Here is a 19,483-nt window from a genome sequence, read left to right as displayed (position 1 = left end):
TTCTGATCACCATCTGTGGTTCTAAAACGCGGTCAGAGCTCATTCATGTTGGTCTGACTGCTCAGTGAACGAGGATGTGTGTGTTGTTGAGCTGACAAAGTTCCCCTCTTCTCTACAGACCTCCTTTAAACCCCAACAACTGTTTAAAGAACTGCATGTTTTATTAATTACAACTGACTCAGTTCTGAACACTGATCATCAATCAATTGAGCTTCAGCTTCTTGTTAATATATGAAGTTAGAATCATCCACTGTCGGCCAATCACAGAATCACATTCTTACCTGAGGTGACAGTCAAATGAGCTCAGAGAGGAGCGGAGTCATGTGCTTTGGTTGGAGATGTACAAAATACACTCCAGCTTTATTTCAGCTGTTTGTCACATCACACAAACTGAAGAATACAAAAGTAAGAAGTAGTTCCAGAAAGAGAAGCTGAACATCAAGTCAAGCTGCTGTCAGGGCATCTCCACTTCCTTCAGACGGATCAGTACCAACAGGAAGTGATTCAGCACAGTGTCAGTCAGCCTCACAACACAGCGGTCAACACAGGTCAAACCACAGCCACTGTACACTGATCGACTGCTTCACACACACACACACACACACACCATCTCTGTTACTGCAGGGGTGACAGCGCCACCGGCTGCTGTTTGTCTGTTAACAAATACAGTTGTTTTAGCTCCGCCCACCAGTTTCCAGAGCGTCGCGGGCGTAACAACAGGTTGTTAAGGCCAGCAGCAAGACACGCTCCCAGAACAGGCCCCGCCCAGAACACCTGCCGAGGAAGAAACCAATCAGGACGCAGCCTGAGGGAGACACTGTGTGTGTGTGTGTGTGTGTGTGTGTGTGTGTGTGTGTGTGCATGCTGACCCAGTGGTTGTTGAAGTTGAGCGTGATGACAGCAGGACCAAACGACCGGGCCGGGTTCATTCCACAACCTGTTGCTCTCACCTGAGAGAGGGACAGAGAGATGGGTAGGTATTTTATTTATGATGCTGTATTATGACGTATATTCAGGTGTTTGGTCACAGCGTTGGGGGTGGAGCTTCACCTGAAGGATGAGTCATGAGGATTTAAAACAAAAGTCACTTTTTTAAAATATAAAACTTTAAATATTCAATGTTTAAATTTGAAAAGAAATCTTTAAAAGCAAACAAAACTTACAGCCACCAGGTGACCCAGACTGACGGCCAGACCGATGAGCAGAGGAGACGCCATGCCTGGCAGAGGGATGCTGACTGTCGCCAAGACAACAAGTACCAGCTGGAGGGTCGCCAATGTCTCCAGGGCGACCGCCTGGTGGAGGTGGACCCCGGAGGAAACCTGAAAAGAAAATGATGAGGCCATCCTGCTCACTGATTGGCTGTTCATCATGTTCTGCATGAAGCTCACCTGGTTGAGGACAGGTGTCAAGTCTCGGCTCAGTCCCAGCAGCAGTGAAGCTGAGGCAACACCCCCTAACAGCTGACCAATCACATACAGCGCTGCCCTCCACAGGCGGAGCCTCAGGGTCAGAGCCATCGCTATGGTTACTGACGGGTTGATGTGAACATCCCCGCCAACTGAGACTGCTGCCATGGCAATGGAAAGCCCGAACACCAGCGCCACCTGGAATGGACCGGCAGGTGAGACAGGTGAGAGGGGAGGAGCCGGGTGGCTCAGGTCGCTCTGGTTCCCCGCAGACATCAGATCCCGTCCAGGTTTTCCAGCAGCCAGTGGCAGCATCAGGACAGCCGATAGGCTGGCAGACAGGAAGAGGGCGGTGCCTAAGAACTCCAGCAGGAAGTGATGTAAGCAGGAATGAGTGCAGATGTCCTTCAGGATCAGACGCAGGTAACGAGAGACGAGCATTGTCACACCTGGAGTCATCAAAAGACAAAAACACGGCAAATACCTCTTCTTTCATTCAGAATTCTGAGGGTTCAATGCCTCACTCAGAGACTGAGAGGCCCGAGGCTCAGAGGCTCAGAGGTCAGAAGGGTCAGAGGTCAGAAGGGTCAGAGGTCAGAGGTCAGGAGGGTCAGAGGTCAGGAGGGTCAGACGTCAGGAGGTTCAGACGTCAGGAGGTTCAGAGGTCAGGAGGGTCAGACGTCAGGAGGTTCAGACATCAGGAGGTTCAGAGGTCAGGAGGTTCAGAGGTCAGGAGGGTCAGACGTCAGGAGGTTCAGACGTCAGGAGGTTCAGAGGTCAGGAGGGTCAGACGTCAGGAGGTTCAGACATCAGGAGGTTCAGAGGTCAGGAGGTTCAGACGTCAGGAGGGTCAGACGTCAGGAGGTTCAGACGTCAGGAGGTTCAGAGGTCAGGAGGGTCAGACGTCAGGAGGTTCAGACATCAGGAGGTTCAGAGGTCAGGAGGTTCAGAGGTCAGGAGGGTCAGAGGTCAGGAGGTTCAGACGTCAGGAGGGTCAGAGGTCAGGAGGGTCAGAGGTCAGGAGGGTCAGAGGTCAGGAGGGTCAGACGTCAGGAGGTCCAGAGGTCAGGAGGGTCAGAGGTCAGGAGGGTCAGAGGTCAGAGGTCAGGAGGTTCAGAGGTCAGGAGGGTCAGACGTCAGGAGGTTCAGACGTCAGGAGGTTCAGACGTCAGGAGGGTCAGACGTCAGGAGGGTCAGACGTCAGAGGTCAGGAGGTTCAGAGGTCAGGAGGGTCAGACGTCAGGAGGTTCAGACGTCAGGAGGTTCAGACGTCAGGAGGTTCAGACGTCAGGAGGGTCAGAGGTCAGGAGGTTCAGACGTCAGAGGTCAGGAGGGTCAGACGTCAGGAGGGTCAGACGTCAGAGGTCAGGAGGGTCAGACGTCAGAGGTCAGGAGGGTCAGACGTCAGGAGGGTCAGACGTCAGAGGTCAGGAGGTTCAGAGGTCAGGAAGGTCAGACGTCAGGAGGTTCAGACGTCAGGAGGTTCAGACGTCAGGAGGTTCAGACGTCAGGAGGGTCAGACGTCAGAGGTCAGGAGGTTCAGAGGTCAGGAGGGTCAGACGTCAGGAGGTTCAGACGTCAGGAGGTTCAGACGTCAGGAGGGTCAGACGTCAGGAGGGTCAGACGTCAGGAGGGTCAGAAGTCAGGAGGGTCAGACGTCAGGAGGGTCAGACGTCAGAGGTCAGGAGGTTCAGACGTCAGGAGGGTCAGACGTCAGGAGGTTCAGAGGTCAGGAGGGTCAGAAGTCAGGAGGTTCAGACGTCAGGAGGGTCAGAGGTCAGGAGGTTCAGACGTCAGAGGTCAGGAGGGTCAGACGTCAGGAGGGTCAGACGTCAGAGCTCAGGAGGGTCAGACGTCAGGAGGGTCAGACATCAGAGGTCAGGAGGGTCAGAGGTCAGGAGGGTCAGACGTCAGGAGGGTCAGACGTCAGGAGGGTCAGACGTCAGGAGGGTCAGACGTCAGGAGGTGAACTAACTTCACACAGACTCAGTTAATCATCATTTGCAGCAGATAAAACTTAATATTTGTGTAGTAAATGAGTAAATAAAAGACTGTTGCTTAATTATCTGTCGGTTTAAATATAAAAGTCTCAGCAACTGTTTATTTACTCACAAAAATAAAAAAACGACAAAGTGTAAAATATGAGAGAAACACGACTTCACCCCATCGCCTCAGTTTTAAAAATCTGGTTCTGAATCATGTGAAGGCGATCAAAAGGCTGATCAATAAATCATTGTTCACAGTTAGTCTGCACCGATCAAGTCAAAACTTTATTGACAACAGGCTGATGTTTGTGTTTTATAAGTCGTAGTCGAGCAAAACGTAAACACAATCATTTTTTCTCTTTAACAATATTTTGAGTGAATTAATCTGCATGTGTTTGTAAACAAACACATGTGTATGTGTGTGTGTTATTGATCAGCAGACTAAATACACAACAACACAAAACAATCAACATGTTCAAAACTTTGTTTGGTTCTTAAATTGTAAATATCAGCTGAATCTATGGTCGATCAATAAAGAATACCAAATATTATAACAATCTTTAAATTGATGATGGAGTAGCATTGATCAAACAAACAAACACATCTTACCTGTCGCTCCTACAAACGCTGATCACAGTTTTCAGGTAAATCCACCTGTCTGTCTCTTATAGAGCGGAGAGGCTGCGGAGAGGCTGCTGGGACGCCCCTACACACACACACAGACACACACACACGCACACACACACAGACAGAGCTCTGTGTGTGTGTGTGTGTGTGTGTGTGCAGAGTCACTGATCAGCTCTAAAGATCGTCATCATTTAAGATTTATCGTTCCAGTGATGAGGATCAATAGATAATGAGATTGATAAAATGATAATAGTGTGTGTGTGTGTGTGTGTGTGTGTGTGTGTGTGTGTGTTAGCCTACATTCAGCTGACAGAAAGAATCTTGAACAGGTCAATAACATTCACTGTCCTTCACACTGCAACCTGAGAGCTGGGTGTGTGTGTGTGTGTGTGTGTTTCTTCCTCCATTAACGTCTTCTCACATTTCATTACTTTCACTCAGAGTCCTGAACGACCTTCAGACAGGAAACAACTGACACCAAGGGTGTGTGTGTGTGTGTGTTATTCTTATTGACTCACTGTGGAGCCTCAAGTGGTCGTTAGAGGAAAAGCAGTTTGTGGTTCTTCAGTTTCAAATTGTACGAGACACACAAACAGCAGCACATATGTTGATGTGTGAAGGTAGAGTTAGGGTGACCGAGTTATCCTTGGCAAGCACACACACACACACACACACAAAGACAGTCCATTAGCAGTGTGTAACATTATATAGATTGATGTCTGCTTCCACACAAGCTTATCTCTGTTACCGGAAATACAGTACTGTGTGTGTGTGTGTGTGTGTACTGACCTATACATGCTGACATCTCAACCGCAGGGTCCTTGAATTTCCCTCAGGATAAATAAAGTATCTATCTATCTTGGATAGACAATTGTGAACTGTCCCTTTAACCTGAAGGTTACAGACAAACAGACACATTATGACACAATAATGTACTTCCTGATACCGACAGTGGAACAAAATCTTCACAATTAATAGATGAAGTACATTTTGTTGTTTTCATTAATACGTTTTCAACACCGAGTTCAGTTGAAAGTGAAAATGTTCTCATTTCGTTTTTCTGAACAAACCATCAAGGGACTCAAAATGACGGAACCAAAACAATTAAAAAGAAAAAAATTACAGCAAAGATACTGAAAACTACTGTGAAGCAAAAAGACCCCCAACAACCAGAGTGACAGAAGACAAATCTGCAGAGTGATGATGTCAGCTGTGACCTCACAACAATGTTAGCAAAGTACATTTGACGATTCTAAATGAGAAAAATCAAAGACAAATAAACTGACAACGAGAAAACAAAACAAAATTGAGCAAAGTACAGAGCAGGAGGAAGATCAGCAAACAGAACAGGGGTCCGTTTCACAAAGCAGGTTTAGTGAAAACTCTGAGTCTGTTAATCCTGAAATGAGGGAAACTCTGAGTTTTCCGTTTCACAAAGGGAGGTAACTCAAACCAGAGAAAGAGGGGTAACTCCAGCCTGTTTCACAGAGAGAGGTAACTTAAGCTCTCGGTCAGTTACCATGGTAACATACTCTGTGAAACTAACCTGGTCGGGACCAGGTTTTTCTCAACAAACCTTGAGTTTCTCTCTGTCTCCGCCCTCTTTCAGCCACACACGGTATTTGATTTCCTCATTCATTCAGTCAGCAGGCGAGTTTTGGCATAGTATAGTTCTGCCGTCTGTTTTTTTGAGAAAATCATTGCAAAAATCAGTCAGTAGGCCTACATTAGAAGTTATATTAGGTGGCGACTATTTTCACTACCATGGCATGTCCTTTTGATAATGATCCCGTGGATGAAGGTGCAGCATTACTGCGCAGAGAATTAAATATTCGTCGGGAGATGATTATCAGACAGCGCATAGATGTTCTTGCATTTCCAGACAGTTATCTTTTTGAGCGGTACCGTTTCACGTCACAGTCCATCATTTACATACACAACCTGATCTGTCCTTACATTTCCAACATTACCAACCGAAGTCATGCTCTCACATCCCAGCAGATATTGTGTGTTGCGCTGCGTTTTTTTTTTGCAAATGGGAGTTTTTTATATACGGAAGAGGATTAGGGCCACATGTGAATTTTTTTTGTAGTTCTGACTTCAAAGTCAGAATTCTGAGAAAAAAGTCAGAATTCTGAGATTAAAGTCAGAATTCTGACTTTTTTCTCAGAATTCTGAGATTAAAGTCAGAACTCAAAATTTTTTTACATGTGCAGACTTCTGACTTTATTCTCAGAATTCTGACTTTAAAGTCAGAATTCTGACTTTAATCTCAGAATTCTGACTTTAAAGTCAGAATTCTGAGATTAAAGTCAGAATTCTGACTTTTTTCTCAGAATTCTGAGATTAAAGTCAGAACTCAAAATTTTTTTACATGTGCAGACTTCTGACTTTATTCTCAGAATTCTGACTTTAAAGTCAGAATTCTGACTTTAATCTCAGAATTCTGACTTTAATCTCAGAATTCTGACTTTAAAGTCAGAATTCTGAGATTAAAGTCAGAATTCTGACTTTTTTCTCAGAATTCTGACTTTAATCTCAGAATTCTGAGAAAATAGTCAGAATTCTGACTTTAATCTCAGAATTCTGACTTTAAAGTCAGAATTCTGACTTTAATCTCAGAATTCTGAGAAAAAAGTCAGAATTCTGACTTTAATGTGTGGCCCTAATCCTCTTCCGTATTTATACAACGTCGGAGATGCAGAGCACTTGAGCAAGGCAACTGTATGCAGAGCGGTCAGAAAAGTGTGCCTCGCCCTGAAACGGCTACTACCCATTTTTATCATTTTCAGCTCCTCTGCCTCTGTTAGAGGTGGCGGTGCTGGGCCACCACCCGTTGTACGGGCATCTGCTTTCTTTCTGTTGGCTGAGTAGAAGTCTGTGTTAGTTTAAATAGGCTTAATTATTTAACAGAACATGATATAGATGAGAAGACATTTATGTGTGTGAAAACAGCATTATGTTGGGGATAAAACAACTGTACAGTCAAACAGCCACTTAATATTTACAATGTAAAACATGATCAAAATGAGGTTCCCCCATGAGATTATGCCGAGGTCTTACCTGTTTGAACAATGTTTTTATGTTTCAACTTAAGCTGCAGCCAAGTGCGCTTCTCAGCCAGGGTTGCACCTAAATGAAATAAATTAATAGGCTGCCACTCAAGCAGTTTCCCCCTGTAATATTATTGTGATTGCAAAGGACTTCATTTAAAATTACGCACTGACCCGAGCGCCAATGTTCTCCCACGCCGTCTCCCTCTCTTTTGCTGCTGCAGCGGTTTTACACTTCCTTCTAAAAACGTGCTCAAACTCACCGTATGAGCGCATTAATATTTCCAATTCCAGTGGGGTGAAAAACGTAGCCCTCCTCTTTCCCGTTGCCATAGTGACTCGTCGAATCGGGGCTCCATTGATGCTGTCTTTTTATACTTGTGGTGCACGTGCTTAACTCCAGGTTAAACTGCTCCGAGTTGATCAAACTAACTCAAATCTGCTGTTCTGGAACCGAAAACTCAGAGTTTCCTATCTCAGAGTAGATCAACTCAGAGTTCAGAGTTGGACTCAGAGTTTGTTGAACCTGCTTTGTGAAACGGACCCCAGGTGACAAAGAGACAGAAAGGACACTGAAACACACCTGACATCATGAACCCACGAAGGGGGGCGGCAAAAGCTGCAATAGCTCAGTCCATAAGGGACTTGGCTTGGGGACTTGAAGGTCGCTGGTTCAAGTCCCACCCGGACCAAGAAAAAAAAAAAGAATGATGTGGATGACTGGCAGTTGGAGAGTGCTGGTTCACATCCTGGGCATTGCCGAGGTGCCCTTGAGCAAGGCACCGACCCCTAACACTGCTCATTAGGCGCCGTGGCATGTGTGGCTGCCCCTTCACTCATCTCCTCTACACTGCATGTGTGTTTGTGTGTGCGCACCTGTGTGTAATGTGAGTGGAAAAAAGAATTTCCCAATTTAAAATAGTGTATATAAAAAAAAAAAAAAAACACACACCAGACATAATGAACCCAGGAAACACACCTGAGATAATGAACCCATGAAACACACCTGACAGTGAACCCAGGGAACGCACCTGAGCACAGAGGAAGGGTGGCAAACACACAAAGAAAGGAAGTGACAAATAAGGAGTGTTACGCCCCTCATCTAGGGGAATCAGTGACATAACATGATGTGCTGCTCCCCATTCTTCCCACTCCCAAGAAGGCCAGTGTCACAGGAACGGTAGCTTTTTAAAAAGGTAGCTTTTTATTTGCTTCAGAGGGAGTGCAGGCCAAAACAACAAACAAAAATCATCTAACTCCCTACCTTCCCTATACAAATCAAAAGTATTAACAAAAAACAAGATTCTTACCCAACTCCTAAAAAGGGGAAAACAGGAGAAAAAGGGTTAAAGAAAAGGCTACTCCCTCCTACTGGCTACCATATACAATTATCTCTTTTCACAAGTTAACAAAAATACTCAGACTAACAAGTACACAAGGTTTCACAAGATGCAAGCACAGAAATCCTAATCAACCTAGCACTGGTCCCAGTTGGAAGAAGGAGAATGGTTGGAGAGGAAGAGTGCAGCCAGCCAGTGGTTTAAAAAGGCTCCTCTCCCGCCTCTGGCCAATCCAGCAGCAGCAATCAGCATATCCAACCTGCTATCAATCATCCCGAACACACTCAAAGCAGACTGCTCACACACTTGGAGGAGGGACAGAGCAGCATCACATCTCTACACACACACACAATAATAATGACCTAGGGTCATAACAGGAGAGACTCTCAAAATGTAACTGTTGCAGGTTATTAATAAATATTGATGTTCTGATAACTGATCTGAATGTAACAGCACTGTCTTACAGCTGTGTTTCTATTGGCTGATGATGAACTCTGACCTCATGTGAGAGATCTCCGCCAAACATCCACCAGCAGGTGGAGCTGATTCTCTGGTAGCTCAGATGATCTTGTTGCTCTGCAGGACACTGCTGCCGAAAACTCAGAATGTTGATGACATCACCGCAAATCTGCCCGGCAGTGAGGGATGTGTTCAGACCTGCTGTCTGTCTGCAGACCACCGTGTGTCTGACATTTTTATTAGATATTAACATCTGAGAGCAGCTGGCTGATTCTCCAAGAGTTCAAAAGAACATGACCTCAGTAAAACCTCCCTGCTGATGCCATTCTCTAAACATTCTGCTGCCAACGTTAAAAACTGGTCCTGAGCCTTTAAGCGGCCGTTATGTGATGTTTTTAGATGCTTTTAATTTAATTTAATCATTTCTGAAAAACAAGTCACTTTTTCTGTTGAGCTGCAGTCTAGATTCTGTCCACCAGAGAGGAGCAGAGACACATCACATAAATACTCTACTTCTTCACATCACATCCTCTCCTCTGTGTGTGTGTGTGTGTGTGTGTGTGTGTGTGTGTGTGTGTGTGTGTTGAGTAGACAGATCATCATACTGTAGGAACATTTTATGTTGTTAACATGCTAACTAGATAAAATTCTATTGGCATATATTTGTAAAGATGACATTTTTTTCCCTGGGTACTCTGGCTTCCTCCCACAATCCAAAGACATGCAAAAAGTTTCATGAGTTACTAGCAGGTGTGAATATGAGCCCTGTGATGAACTGGCAACTTATCCAGGGTGTACCTGCCGTCACACAATGTCAGCTTGGATCGACTCCAGCCCCAGAATACTTTTCACTGACACACAAAAAAGATTAAAACAACTACAAAGAGATTTAAATAGACTTCAAAGAGATTCAAACAATTACTAAGAGAGTCAAACGACTACAAAGACATTATAACTACTACAAAAGAGATTAAAAACGACTACAAAAAGATTCAAACAAATACAAAGAGGTTCAAACGACTACAAAGATATTAAAAATGACTACAAAAGATGAAAAACATCTGCAAAGAGATTAAAACAACTACAAGGAGATTAAAACAACTACAAGGAGATTAAAACAACTACAAGGAGATTAAAATGCCTACAAAAAGATTCAAATGACTACAAAGAGATTTAAATAAATTACATAGAGATTAAAACGACTACAAAAGATATTAAAAACTACAAACTGATTAAAAATGACAACAAATTAGATAAAAATGAGTACAAAACACCTGACATAATGAACCCATGAAACAGTTTAAAATTGACTACAAAGAGACTAAAACGACTACAAAGAGATTTAAAATGACCACAAAGAGATTAAAAACTACAAACTGATTAAAAATGACTACAAACGGATTCAAACAACTACAAAGAGATTAAAAAGTGTTACATGAGGTTGTTTCCCATCAGTACAGAACACATCATAAACATCTGACAAAGAAAAAAACAAATTAATATTGACTTCATCTTTGATTATATGTTCATGTATTTTCATGTCTGTGTGTTTTTGTTTTTGTTTTTTCTATTGTATGTGTGTGTGTCTGTGTGTGTGTGTGCGTGTGTGCGTGTGTGTTACCAGCTCAGAGTAACAAAGAAACAGCAGGAGACACTTTGCAAAAGATTCACATCTGTTGTTTTAATTCAGTGAAACGAACATTTGGGTTCCAAAAAACAATCTCAACATCAAACAGAACAAAAAGAAAAAGCAAAGCATCCGCCACTCATTTCAAAAGGCCAGGCCCACTTTATGTCCTCGGCTGGCAGACTGGCGCGCTGGCACATTCCCATTCAGGAACACACGGGACCAGGCCCACAAGATGCGAGAACAGAAATAAGCACATTACTGCAGAACATGGATGAGAGGCCCAAGGGGCCGTAACACCCTCCCCCTTAGCCAGAGGCTTGTAGGCCATCACAAGTCACTATGCCCACAACTATTATACCAAAATCACCTATTTTTATTACACCAAATTCACCAAGATCACCAAATGTGAACCAAGTAATTAAAGGGACACAAAAATATACACCCAAAACCCAACTGTCATAACATCTGTTATCCAGGCCCTGGAAAACAAAGAAGACAGAGAGTGATGCATAAGTTAATAAACATGAAACACCATCCGTCGGAGCACGAGACAAAGCATCAGCCATCACATTGTCTGAGCTTTTAATGTGACATATCTCTAAGTTGAATGGGTGTAGAAATAGAGTCCAGCGCATTAACCACTGGTTCGCATTTTGGAGTGACTGCAGTAATGTCAAAGGGTTATGATCACAATAGACCACAAGAGAAACAGCACCATCGACATAAACATCGAACATGCCCAAAAAGCTCTTTTTTCCTCGTGTGTGAGGGGTACCGGTCAATGGCCAAAGTTTTAGCCCGAACAGGATGCACCTGTCCTTGACCCACCACCTTTCCCAAGTAAGTGACTGTCGCCCTCGCAAACCCACACTTTGCGAGGTTGATAGTCAATTTGGCATCAGAAAGGCGATGGAAAAGAGCTCTAATAATGTCCAAGTGTGCCCCCAGCTATTGCTATGGACCACCACATCACCTTAATACACCGCACAGCCCTCCAGACCAGCAACAACAGTGTTCATGAGGCGCTGAAAAGTGGCCGGTGCATTGCCAGTCACTTGCCTGTAAGCCTTGAGGAGGTCAAACTTGCTAACAAACCTGGCAGCCCCCACCTGGTCTACACAGTCTTCAATCCTCGGAAATGGAAAACTGTCAGGGTTCATTATGTCAGGTTGAGTTTTCGATAGTCTATGCAGAATCGGAACGTGGCGAAGCCCAGGCTGACGAAGAAGGTTCGGCCAGTCCATTGTTAAGGAGGTACTTCTGTGTCAATGTGTTTAAGTTTTTCCTTAGAAACACGATAAAAACACTGTGTGACTAGGGAAACATCACCAACATCTATTTCAGGCTGATACAACTGGGTCTGAGTTGGAGTATCTGAAAACAGCATTGGAAACTCTTGAATCAAATTGATTAACTCACCTCGCTTGTCCTCTGACAAGTGTTGTAACAACTGTGGAAGTTGCTTCAAGGTCTCAGAGTTATTAAGAAGTGCACGCAAAACACCGTCGTCAGTAACCCTGATCTCCTCCTGTTCCTGCACTGCCACCGAAGGATCAAAAGGAGAGACAGGAGACATTACATCATCACTTAAGGCCACAGGTTGTGCGACTGCGCCACCTGCAGGTGTATCAGAACGCTCATGATACGGCTTAATCCTCTAAGACCCACTGTTGTAATATTACAATGTTACCTTTAGCCACGCTAAAAAACAATCTGTTATATTTTGTCTTGTTTTTTACCTCATTTACATAGTCATTGGGTCCTATTGTTCAGTCTCACGATGCTATTGGATAGTACATTTGTTTTTAAGTCCGGCCTCATGGCCATGAACTCACACAACCTCTCATGGTTTCCTTCGGACAACATTGCTTTGTTTCATTGGACTAAATTCATCAGATTCAAGTAAGTAAAATGTCTTTTATATATTTGACTTCCTGTGGCGCTCAGTGGTGCATTTAGGAGTAATCCGTCTTTGGCTGAAGGTGCTCCTCTGTTCGACCAGAGCGTTGTGGAGAGGGTGAGAGCCATACTGCAGTATCGCTCGCACCTTCGACAGCATCCTCCGGTCTGACGCTGCAGTCAAAGAGTCCAGCTCCACCCCCACAATGTCACTGGCCTTTCTGATCAGTTTATTGAGTCTGTTGGCATCGGCTACTCTCAGACTGCTGCCCCAGCCCACAACAGCAAACATAATAGCACTGGCCACCACAGACTCATAAAACCTCCTCAGCATCGTCCGGCAGATGTTAAAGGAGCGGAGCCTCTTCAGAAAATAGAGGCAGTTGTCCCTTCTTGTAGAGGACTTCAGTGTTCTTAGTCCAGTCCAGTTTATTGACAATGAACACCCCCAGATATCTGTAGTGATCAACGATGTCCACGTTATGCCCCAGGATGGAAACTGGGGTCACTGGTGTCCTGGTTCTCCTCAGATCCACCACCAGCTCTTTGGTTTTTGCTGTGTTGAGCTGCAGGTGGTTCAGCTCGCACCATGTGACGAAGTTGTCCACCACGGCCCTGTACTCAGCCTCCTCACTCAGCCTCCTCACCCTACTCACCCTCCTCCCAGATGAACTGGGAAAGAGCCTTTACAATGGACCTGGGGGGTAACGAAACGTAGTAGAGGCAAAAGGGTAACGTGTCACCTGGCACATGATGGTCAACAAATACCTAGAGCCACATGTAGAAGTGGGCAACTGCCCAACACAGTCCAACTGTAAATGGTCAAAAGGACCAGCCTCCACGGGTATTGGCTGCAAAGGTGCAGGCTTGATAACTTGATTAGGCTTACCAGTCATCTGGCAGATGTGGCAAGTTTTTATGTAAGCAGCAACATCTCTCTTTAACCTTGGCCAATAGAAATGATGCATAATGCGGTCACATGTCTTTCTCACCCCTGAATGCCCCAACATGTCATGAGCAGTCTTCATCACTGCATGGTTAGTAGTGGCAGGCACAACAACCTGTAACCATGGCTCCCCCATCAAAGTGTCAGTGGAGGGGTCCATTTTCTCACAAGCAGCCCATTCTGCACAGACTACCCATGAGCCAAGCTCTCAAAGGAGTCAGCTGGGACAGCATGGTCAAAAAATAAACACAGGGACTGAAACCTAGTAAACCTAGTTTTCTCCTTGACCTGCTTGGCTTCTGCAGCTACACGAGTAGCCAAGTGGGTCACAACAAAAGCTGCAAAAACTCGTAAACTCTTGGGATACACGTGCGTGTGCACACACACACACACACACACACACACACACACACACACACCTGATGCTAACTGCATAAAAGTTGCAATGGCGGCATGTTTTTGTTTGTTTGATATGATACCTTGATGTTTTTTTGGTTTTTGCATGGATTTCCAATCCGTTTTTTTCTTCATACTCTCCAGAGCTTTTGTGTGTACATATCTACGCAGCATGTTAAACTTTGGGTGAGTCAGTCTGTAATGTGGTCCATTTTACCCAGAATGCAATACAGGATGTTTCAGTATGTGGGTCAGCAGCTGCAGGACAAAAACTTTATTTCAATCAGGATCGGCTACAGAAAACAGGCTCTGTGTATGTCCTGGAGACTCTTCTCTAGAGTCACCGGCTCCGTGTATGTCCTGGAGACTCTTCTAGAGTCACCGGCTCCGTGTATGTCCTGGAGACTCTTCTCTAGAGTCACCGGCTCCGTGTATGTCCTGGAGACTCTTCTCTAGAGTCACCGGCTCCGTGTATGTCCTGGAGACTCTTCTAGAGTCACCGGCTCCGTGTATGTCCTGGAGACTCTTCTATAGTCACCGGCTCCGTGTATGTCCTGGAGACTCTTCTCTATAGTCACCGGCTCCGTGTATGTCCTGGAGACTCTTCTAGAGTCACCGGCTCCGTGTATGTCCTGGAGACTCTTCTCTAGAGTCACCGGCTCCGTGTATGTCCTGGAGACTCTTCTATAGTCACCGGCTCCGTGTATGTCCTGGAGACTCTTCTCTAGAGTCACCGGCTCCGTGTATGTCCTGGAGACTCTTCTCTATAGTCACCGGCTCCGTGTATGTCCTGGAGACTCTTCTCTAGAGTCACCGGCTCCGTGTATGTCCTGGAGACTCTTCTATAGTCACCGGCTCCGTGTATGTCCTGGAGACTCTTCTCTAGAGTCACCGGCTCCGTGTATGTCCTGGAGACTCTTCTCTATAGTCACCGGCTCCGTGTATGTCCTGGAGACTCTTCTATAGTCACCGGCTCCGTGTATGTCCTGGAGACTCTTCTCTAGAGTCACCGGCTCCGTGTATGTCCTGGAGACTCTTCTCTATAGTCACCGGCTCCGTGTATGTCCTGGAGACTCTTCTCTATAGTCACTGGCTCCGTGTATGTCCTGGAGACTCTTCTATAGTCACCGGCTCCGTGTATGTCCTGGAGACTCTTCTATATATACCAGCAAAAGCTGTCCACACACAGGTAACGTAGGTCAGCAGCAGGGCACAGACGCATCACAGCGCTGCGCCTCCGCTGACACATCCGCAGGTGGCACAGTGCTGTCTGACAAAAAGCAGGCTGCAGTCGGGATTTTCCTTTCCTTATCCGGAGAAATTCTTAAAATAACAGATTACTTTTAAAAAAAAATAACGAAGTTACTGATTGCTTGATGCACGAAACTAACGCGTTACGTTACACGTTACATGGAAAAAGTAATTAGAGTACTCTAACGCGTTACTTTGTAACGTTAACCTTTGTAACCTTTGTAACGTTACTTTGTAACGCGTTACCCACAACACTGTTCATCATCTCCACCTGTATCGTCTCCATCAACTTCATCACCTTAATCAACTCCACCGCTATCACTTCCATCTTCATCACCTCCATCACCTTGAATGTATTTGTGGTTTCATTGACTCAGGTACCTGAATCGCTACAATGCTGACAGCAGAGGATTCTGGGTATTCTTGGTTGTGGACAGAATAATGTGAACAACCTTGATTTAGTGCTCGTACTTTATTTGATTTTTTAACTTATTTTAATCGTCTACTTTGCTTTTTGTTTTGTTTTTAAATCATTTTAGAGTGTGTTTGGTTGGTTTGTTACTCAGAGATGTGAGCATGCTCAGTTTGTTCCAGTTGATGCTGCTGTTTATTCTGTTATAATAAAGTGATCAATGTTTTACTGATGTGTGCAACTTGATGACAACACAAAGACAACAAGATCACAACGCGATCAGTGTAAATTGGCAATCTTGTGTTTGTGTTTGAAATAAAAGTGACACACACACACACACACACACACACACACGACCTCCCTCCCTCACTCTCTGATTGGCTGGCACTCTGCAGCATTCTCCTCACCGGCAGCACGCGCTGCTCCCGTCTGTCACTGTCCCCGGTGTGGACCCGCAGTGAAGTCCCGGACCAGGAGTGAGTCGTGCTGCCCCGGACTGACTGACTGACCAGGACCTGCTGTGTTCTGTTCCGGTCCGCTGGTCCGGTGTGGTGTTGGACTCGCTCGGCTCTCCTCTGTTGTGAATCTGTTCGGTGGATCTGTCCGGACTCGGACCGACATGATGCAGGACTTAAACCGGGCCGGACCGTGAGGGACACGGCTGTGGACGGAGGGACCGCTGGGTGCTAGAGATGAGATGAATGAGAGAGGATGAAGAAAGTCCTGAGTCAGGTAGGAGCGCGAGCACTGTGTGTGCGTGCGTGCGTGCGAGTGTTACTGTGTGTGTGCGTGCGTGTGAGGGTTACTGTGCGTGTGTGTGTAGGTTACCATGTGTGAGAGTTATGCGTGTGTGTGAGTGTGCGAGTGTAATTGTGTGTAACTGTGTTTCACCGAGTGTGTGTTTTCTTCATCTTCATTGAGAAATATTAAAGATTGTCAGAACAAAAATTATTTTGTTTTGGGCGCGATGACGTCACCGCGTCACGTTTATATAATTATCAACAGATAAGAATATATCAATAAAATAATCATTAGACACAGCGCTGTAATTATTATGAAAATGTTTTCTGTCTTTAAATAACTTCAAATAAAAACTGTAAAAACAAGGACTGTTAATTTTTTTAACTTAACTCAAGACTGTTCAAAGACAACTGAACACACAAACACACACACACACACACACACAGAGTCATATATGATCTTTAATGATCCATATAATGATAAATATAGGATCATATAGATTATATAGGACTCCGAGCACCAGGTGAGTCTGCACACAAACAACTGAAGTTCACATTTCACATGTGAGACATCTGGAGGTAAATCAGAGAGCGAGGGTCGAGAGACATACACAATGAGTTACAGAGAGAGAGAGAGAGAGCGCAGCCTTTCACAAGCGTACATCATTCTATATATAGAACACACATACACACACACACTCACACCCTCTCGAACACATACACAACTGAGTCTGTTTCAGAGGAAGAATAATAATAACGACATGAGGAGAGAGAGGGTCGAGAGACACATACACTGAGTTACAGAGAGAGAGAGAGAGAGAGATGGTCGAGCTATCGTGCTAACTGATCATTTATGCTAATGCTAATGTTAGCTGAAGACAGTGATGTATGACACTAATGCACTGAGGCGACAACAATGGTGTTAGCTTAGCATAACTCAAGCAGCAACAAACATGTAGGCTGACAAGTCCTGTGACATCAGCCAATCACAGTCTGTCTGTCACTTCATCAGCCAATGAGATCACAGTTTAGTCTTCACAGCTTTAAACTTTAAGCAGTTTGTTTCCGTTTCATGGTGATTTCATCATTCAGTTTATCTGAACTTTAAAGGAGAACTTCGGTCGATTTAAACATGCAGCTTCATTGCTCAAGCTACCCTTGACTTGCCAGCACCGAAGACGCGATAACATTTGGTCCAACCATTACAGAGCTCCGTGAACGGAGACTTAGCATTGAACGCTAACAGCATGGGGTCAGAACTTCACACTGTGTTTTAAGCGTCTTAACATGCTCCACATCTCACACCAAAAGTTATGCAACATCAGCAGACACCTTAGCACACAGCACTGTAGCGTGTATGACTCAAACTGAATAAAAAGTAGTTAAAACAGTGTGTTTGTGCAAGCAGCTACTTACCTGTTTGTTGACATCCGTGTGTTCCGGTAGCTAGACCAAACTAGTATATCCATTGATTTGTTTATAAAACAATTATAAATAAATAAAATAAATAAATTATAAATAAGACTTTTTCAGTCTTCAGTCCCCAAATCCATGATAATCACACTAATCCGCCAATCACAAGGAGGCAAATACACCGTGTGGGAAGACTAGAGTCCTACCTACTCCACATTATACGTGTCCTCCTGGAACTGAAACTTATCCTGAACTGTCAGGAATCATTTCAAAGTGACACAGACACATTGGATTAGCCGGTGGAGGCGGTGTAATGCACTCAAACAAAGTTTATAATCACAAAACAGCCAATGTAGCACGTAATTCATGATCATGTCTGTATAAAGTGATGTTTATTTTTGCTCTTCTTCGGCGGCTGTTTCAGTGAGTTTTGGGCGCAGAGTGATGAGACGTATACAGTTGAAATTTGTAGAGTCCCAGCTTACATGCTGTATGTAGCATTAGCATGAAGTAGCGTAATCGCTAACGCCGATTTTTCGGACATGCGCCATTAGCGTGTTTTTTCTACGTGCTCCTTTAGTTGCTTGGTGTCGAAATTGAGTTTCGATTAGGTGAAAATGATTATCATGAGCGTTTAGCCGAGCTTCTTCCCGTTAAGTTGGTGTGCTGCATTAATATGTTGCTACATGGTTAGCATGCTCGCATGTATAATGCAACATGCGCAGCTCGGGTTGAAGAGGTTAAAAACATCAAAGCTAAACATCATGGGCTTTATCTTGCACTCAGCGCAATTGACTTTGTACACTGGCGCTTTTGTAATTCCTATTTTGCATTCGGCGCACATTGGAATTTTCCCTCCGCAGACGCACGTCCTTAAATTAGGGAATGACTTTGCGCTCCTGGGGCGGTTCAGCGAAAAGAGGAGGCGTGTTCCGGCGCAAACGTTCACTGGTGCTATTTTGCCGTTTCAGAAAACACTTGCGCCACAGACCAGGAAAAACCTAGTCTAACGTCAGTGGCGCTTATTCAGATGCTATTTTAAGGAAGCATGCTTGGCCATAATGTAGCGTGTGCTCAACGTGCATACACTTTGCTTCTCTCAGCAGTTCCCGTTTTTGCAAACCATACAAAAAAAAGTTGAAAAGATTTAAACAGAAGAACTCATTCTTTTTCCCCTCTGACGAGAATGTCGGTATCCTCGGCTGTGAACCGCTCCTGGCGTGCGCCTGGCAAATTCGCCATTATAATAGCAATGCGCCATGGAACGAGTGCGCCTGCTTTTAAAGGGAGTGTGAGATGACGCTCTGATTGGTTTATTGCACGTTACACCCAAACCACACCTATGAATAATGTAGCTACTTCAGACCAACACATTTAAGATTTGCGTTGGGCGCAATAGTCATTTATCCCGCCGGCATAATAGCAACAGCGCCTGAGATCCGCCCACAAAGCTACTTGCGCTTTGCGTTTGATACTTGCGTTTCAGATCGTTAAGATAGGGCCCAATATCTAGTCAAACCGCATCACGACATCACTACAAATACAGAGCTAAATTGTGCCAGCCAGCTAAATTGAAAATGTATGACGCGCTGGTGTGCTTCCTGAACAACGGTCCGTGTGGAACAATCAGATCCCTGCGCATATAGTGCGCGTCATAGGAATTTAACGAGGCTTCGAGGCAGAGTTTTTGCCTCAAAGAATTTTTATAATCGAGTTAATCGAGTAGCTCGATGAATCGTTTCAGCCCTAGTTTTAAGTTTCCCTCAGTCAGCTGATTTGACTGAATGTAAACTAATATCAGTTTAAACAAATTCAATTTCAGACTAACATCTTGCAAAGCATGCTGGGAGCTGTAGTGCTGATTCACCTTCCAAACATCCAGCTTCCTGTTTGAATGTTGAGCTGGTGAGCTGAAGTCAGAGT

At 44.7% G+C, this 19,483-nt stretch overlaps 2 protein-coding genes across 12 annotated transcripts in view; one reads left to right on the top strand and one right to left on the bottom strand.

Annotated features, from left to right (window-relative positions):
- Positions 1-327: 327 nt before the first annotated feature.
- Positions 328-15,946, bottom strand: LOC115575556 (aquaporin-1-like). 11 transcript variants are annotated; one of them, XM_030407731.1, is made up of 9 exons: positions 8,550-9,282; positions 8,385-8,391; positions 7,658-7,742; positions 4,540-4,912; positions 4,004-4,100; positions 1,392-1,858; positions 1,164-1,322; positions 870-950; positions 328-774 (listed from the first exon to the last, which is right to left on the bottom strand). In XM_030407731.1, the coding sequence occupies exons 6-9, from the start codon at positions 1,848-1,850 to the stop codon at positions 616-618; spliced, it is 858 nt and encodes a 285-aa protein (XP_030263591.1). In that variant the 5' UTR covers positions 1,851-1,858; positions 4,004-4,100; positions 4,540-4,912; positions 7,658-7,742; positions 8,385-8,391; positions 8,550-9,282; the 3' UTR covers positions 328-615. The 11 variants fall into 11 exon arrangements, with proteins under 11 accessions (XP_030263591.1, XP_030263589.1, XP_030263592.1 ...); XM_030407729.1 differs by having other exon boundaries at positions 4,004-4,666; positions 4,811-4,912; XM_030407732.1 differs by having other exon boundaries at positions 4,004-4,150; positions 4,811-4,912.
- A 55-nt stretch (positions 15,947-16,001) lies between these two features.
- Positions 16,002-19,483, top strand: part of crhr1 (corticotropin releasing hormone receptor 1) — a 68,422-nt gene continuing 64,940 nt past the window's right edge. The window contains exon 1 of the mRNA XM_030407724.1: positions 16,002-16,139. Coding sequence (XP_030263584.1) covers positions 16,119-16,139 — 21 coding nt within the window. The 5' untranslated portion in view covers positions 16,002-16,118. The remainder of the gene's footprint in view (positions 16,140-19,483) is intronic.

Source organism: Sparus aurata, chromosome 23 (assembly GCF_900880675.1).
Source record: "Sparus aurata chromosome 23, fSpaAur1.1, whole genome shotgun sequence".
NCBI lineage: Eukaryota > Metazoa > Chordata > Actinopteri > Spariformes > Sparidae > Sparus > Sparus aurata.
This window is presented reverse-complemented; position numbering and strand designations above follow the sequence as displayed.

Coding starts and splice junctions, on each gene's coding strand:
- LOC115575556 (XM_030407725.1), bottom strand. CDS start 1,868: ATGACTCCAGGTGTGACAATGCTCGTCTCTCGTTACCTGCGTCTGATC. Junction 1,323..1,391: donor TGACACCTGTCCTCAACCAG/GTGAGCTTCATG, acceptor TTTTCTTTTCAG/GTTTCCTCCGGGGTCCACCT. Junction 951..1,163: donor GTCTGGGTCACCTGGTGGCT/GTAAGTTTTGTT, acceptor TCCCTCTCTCAG/GTGAGAGCAACAGGTTGTGG.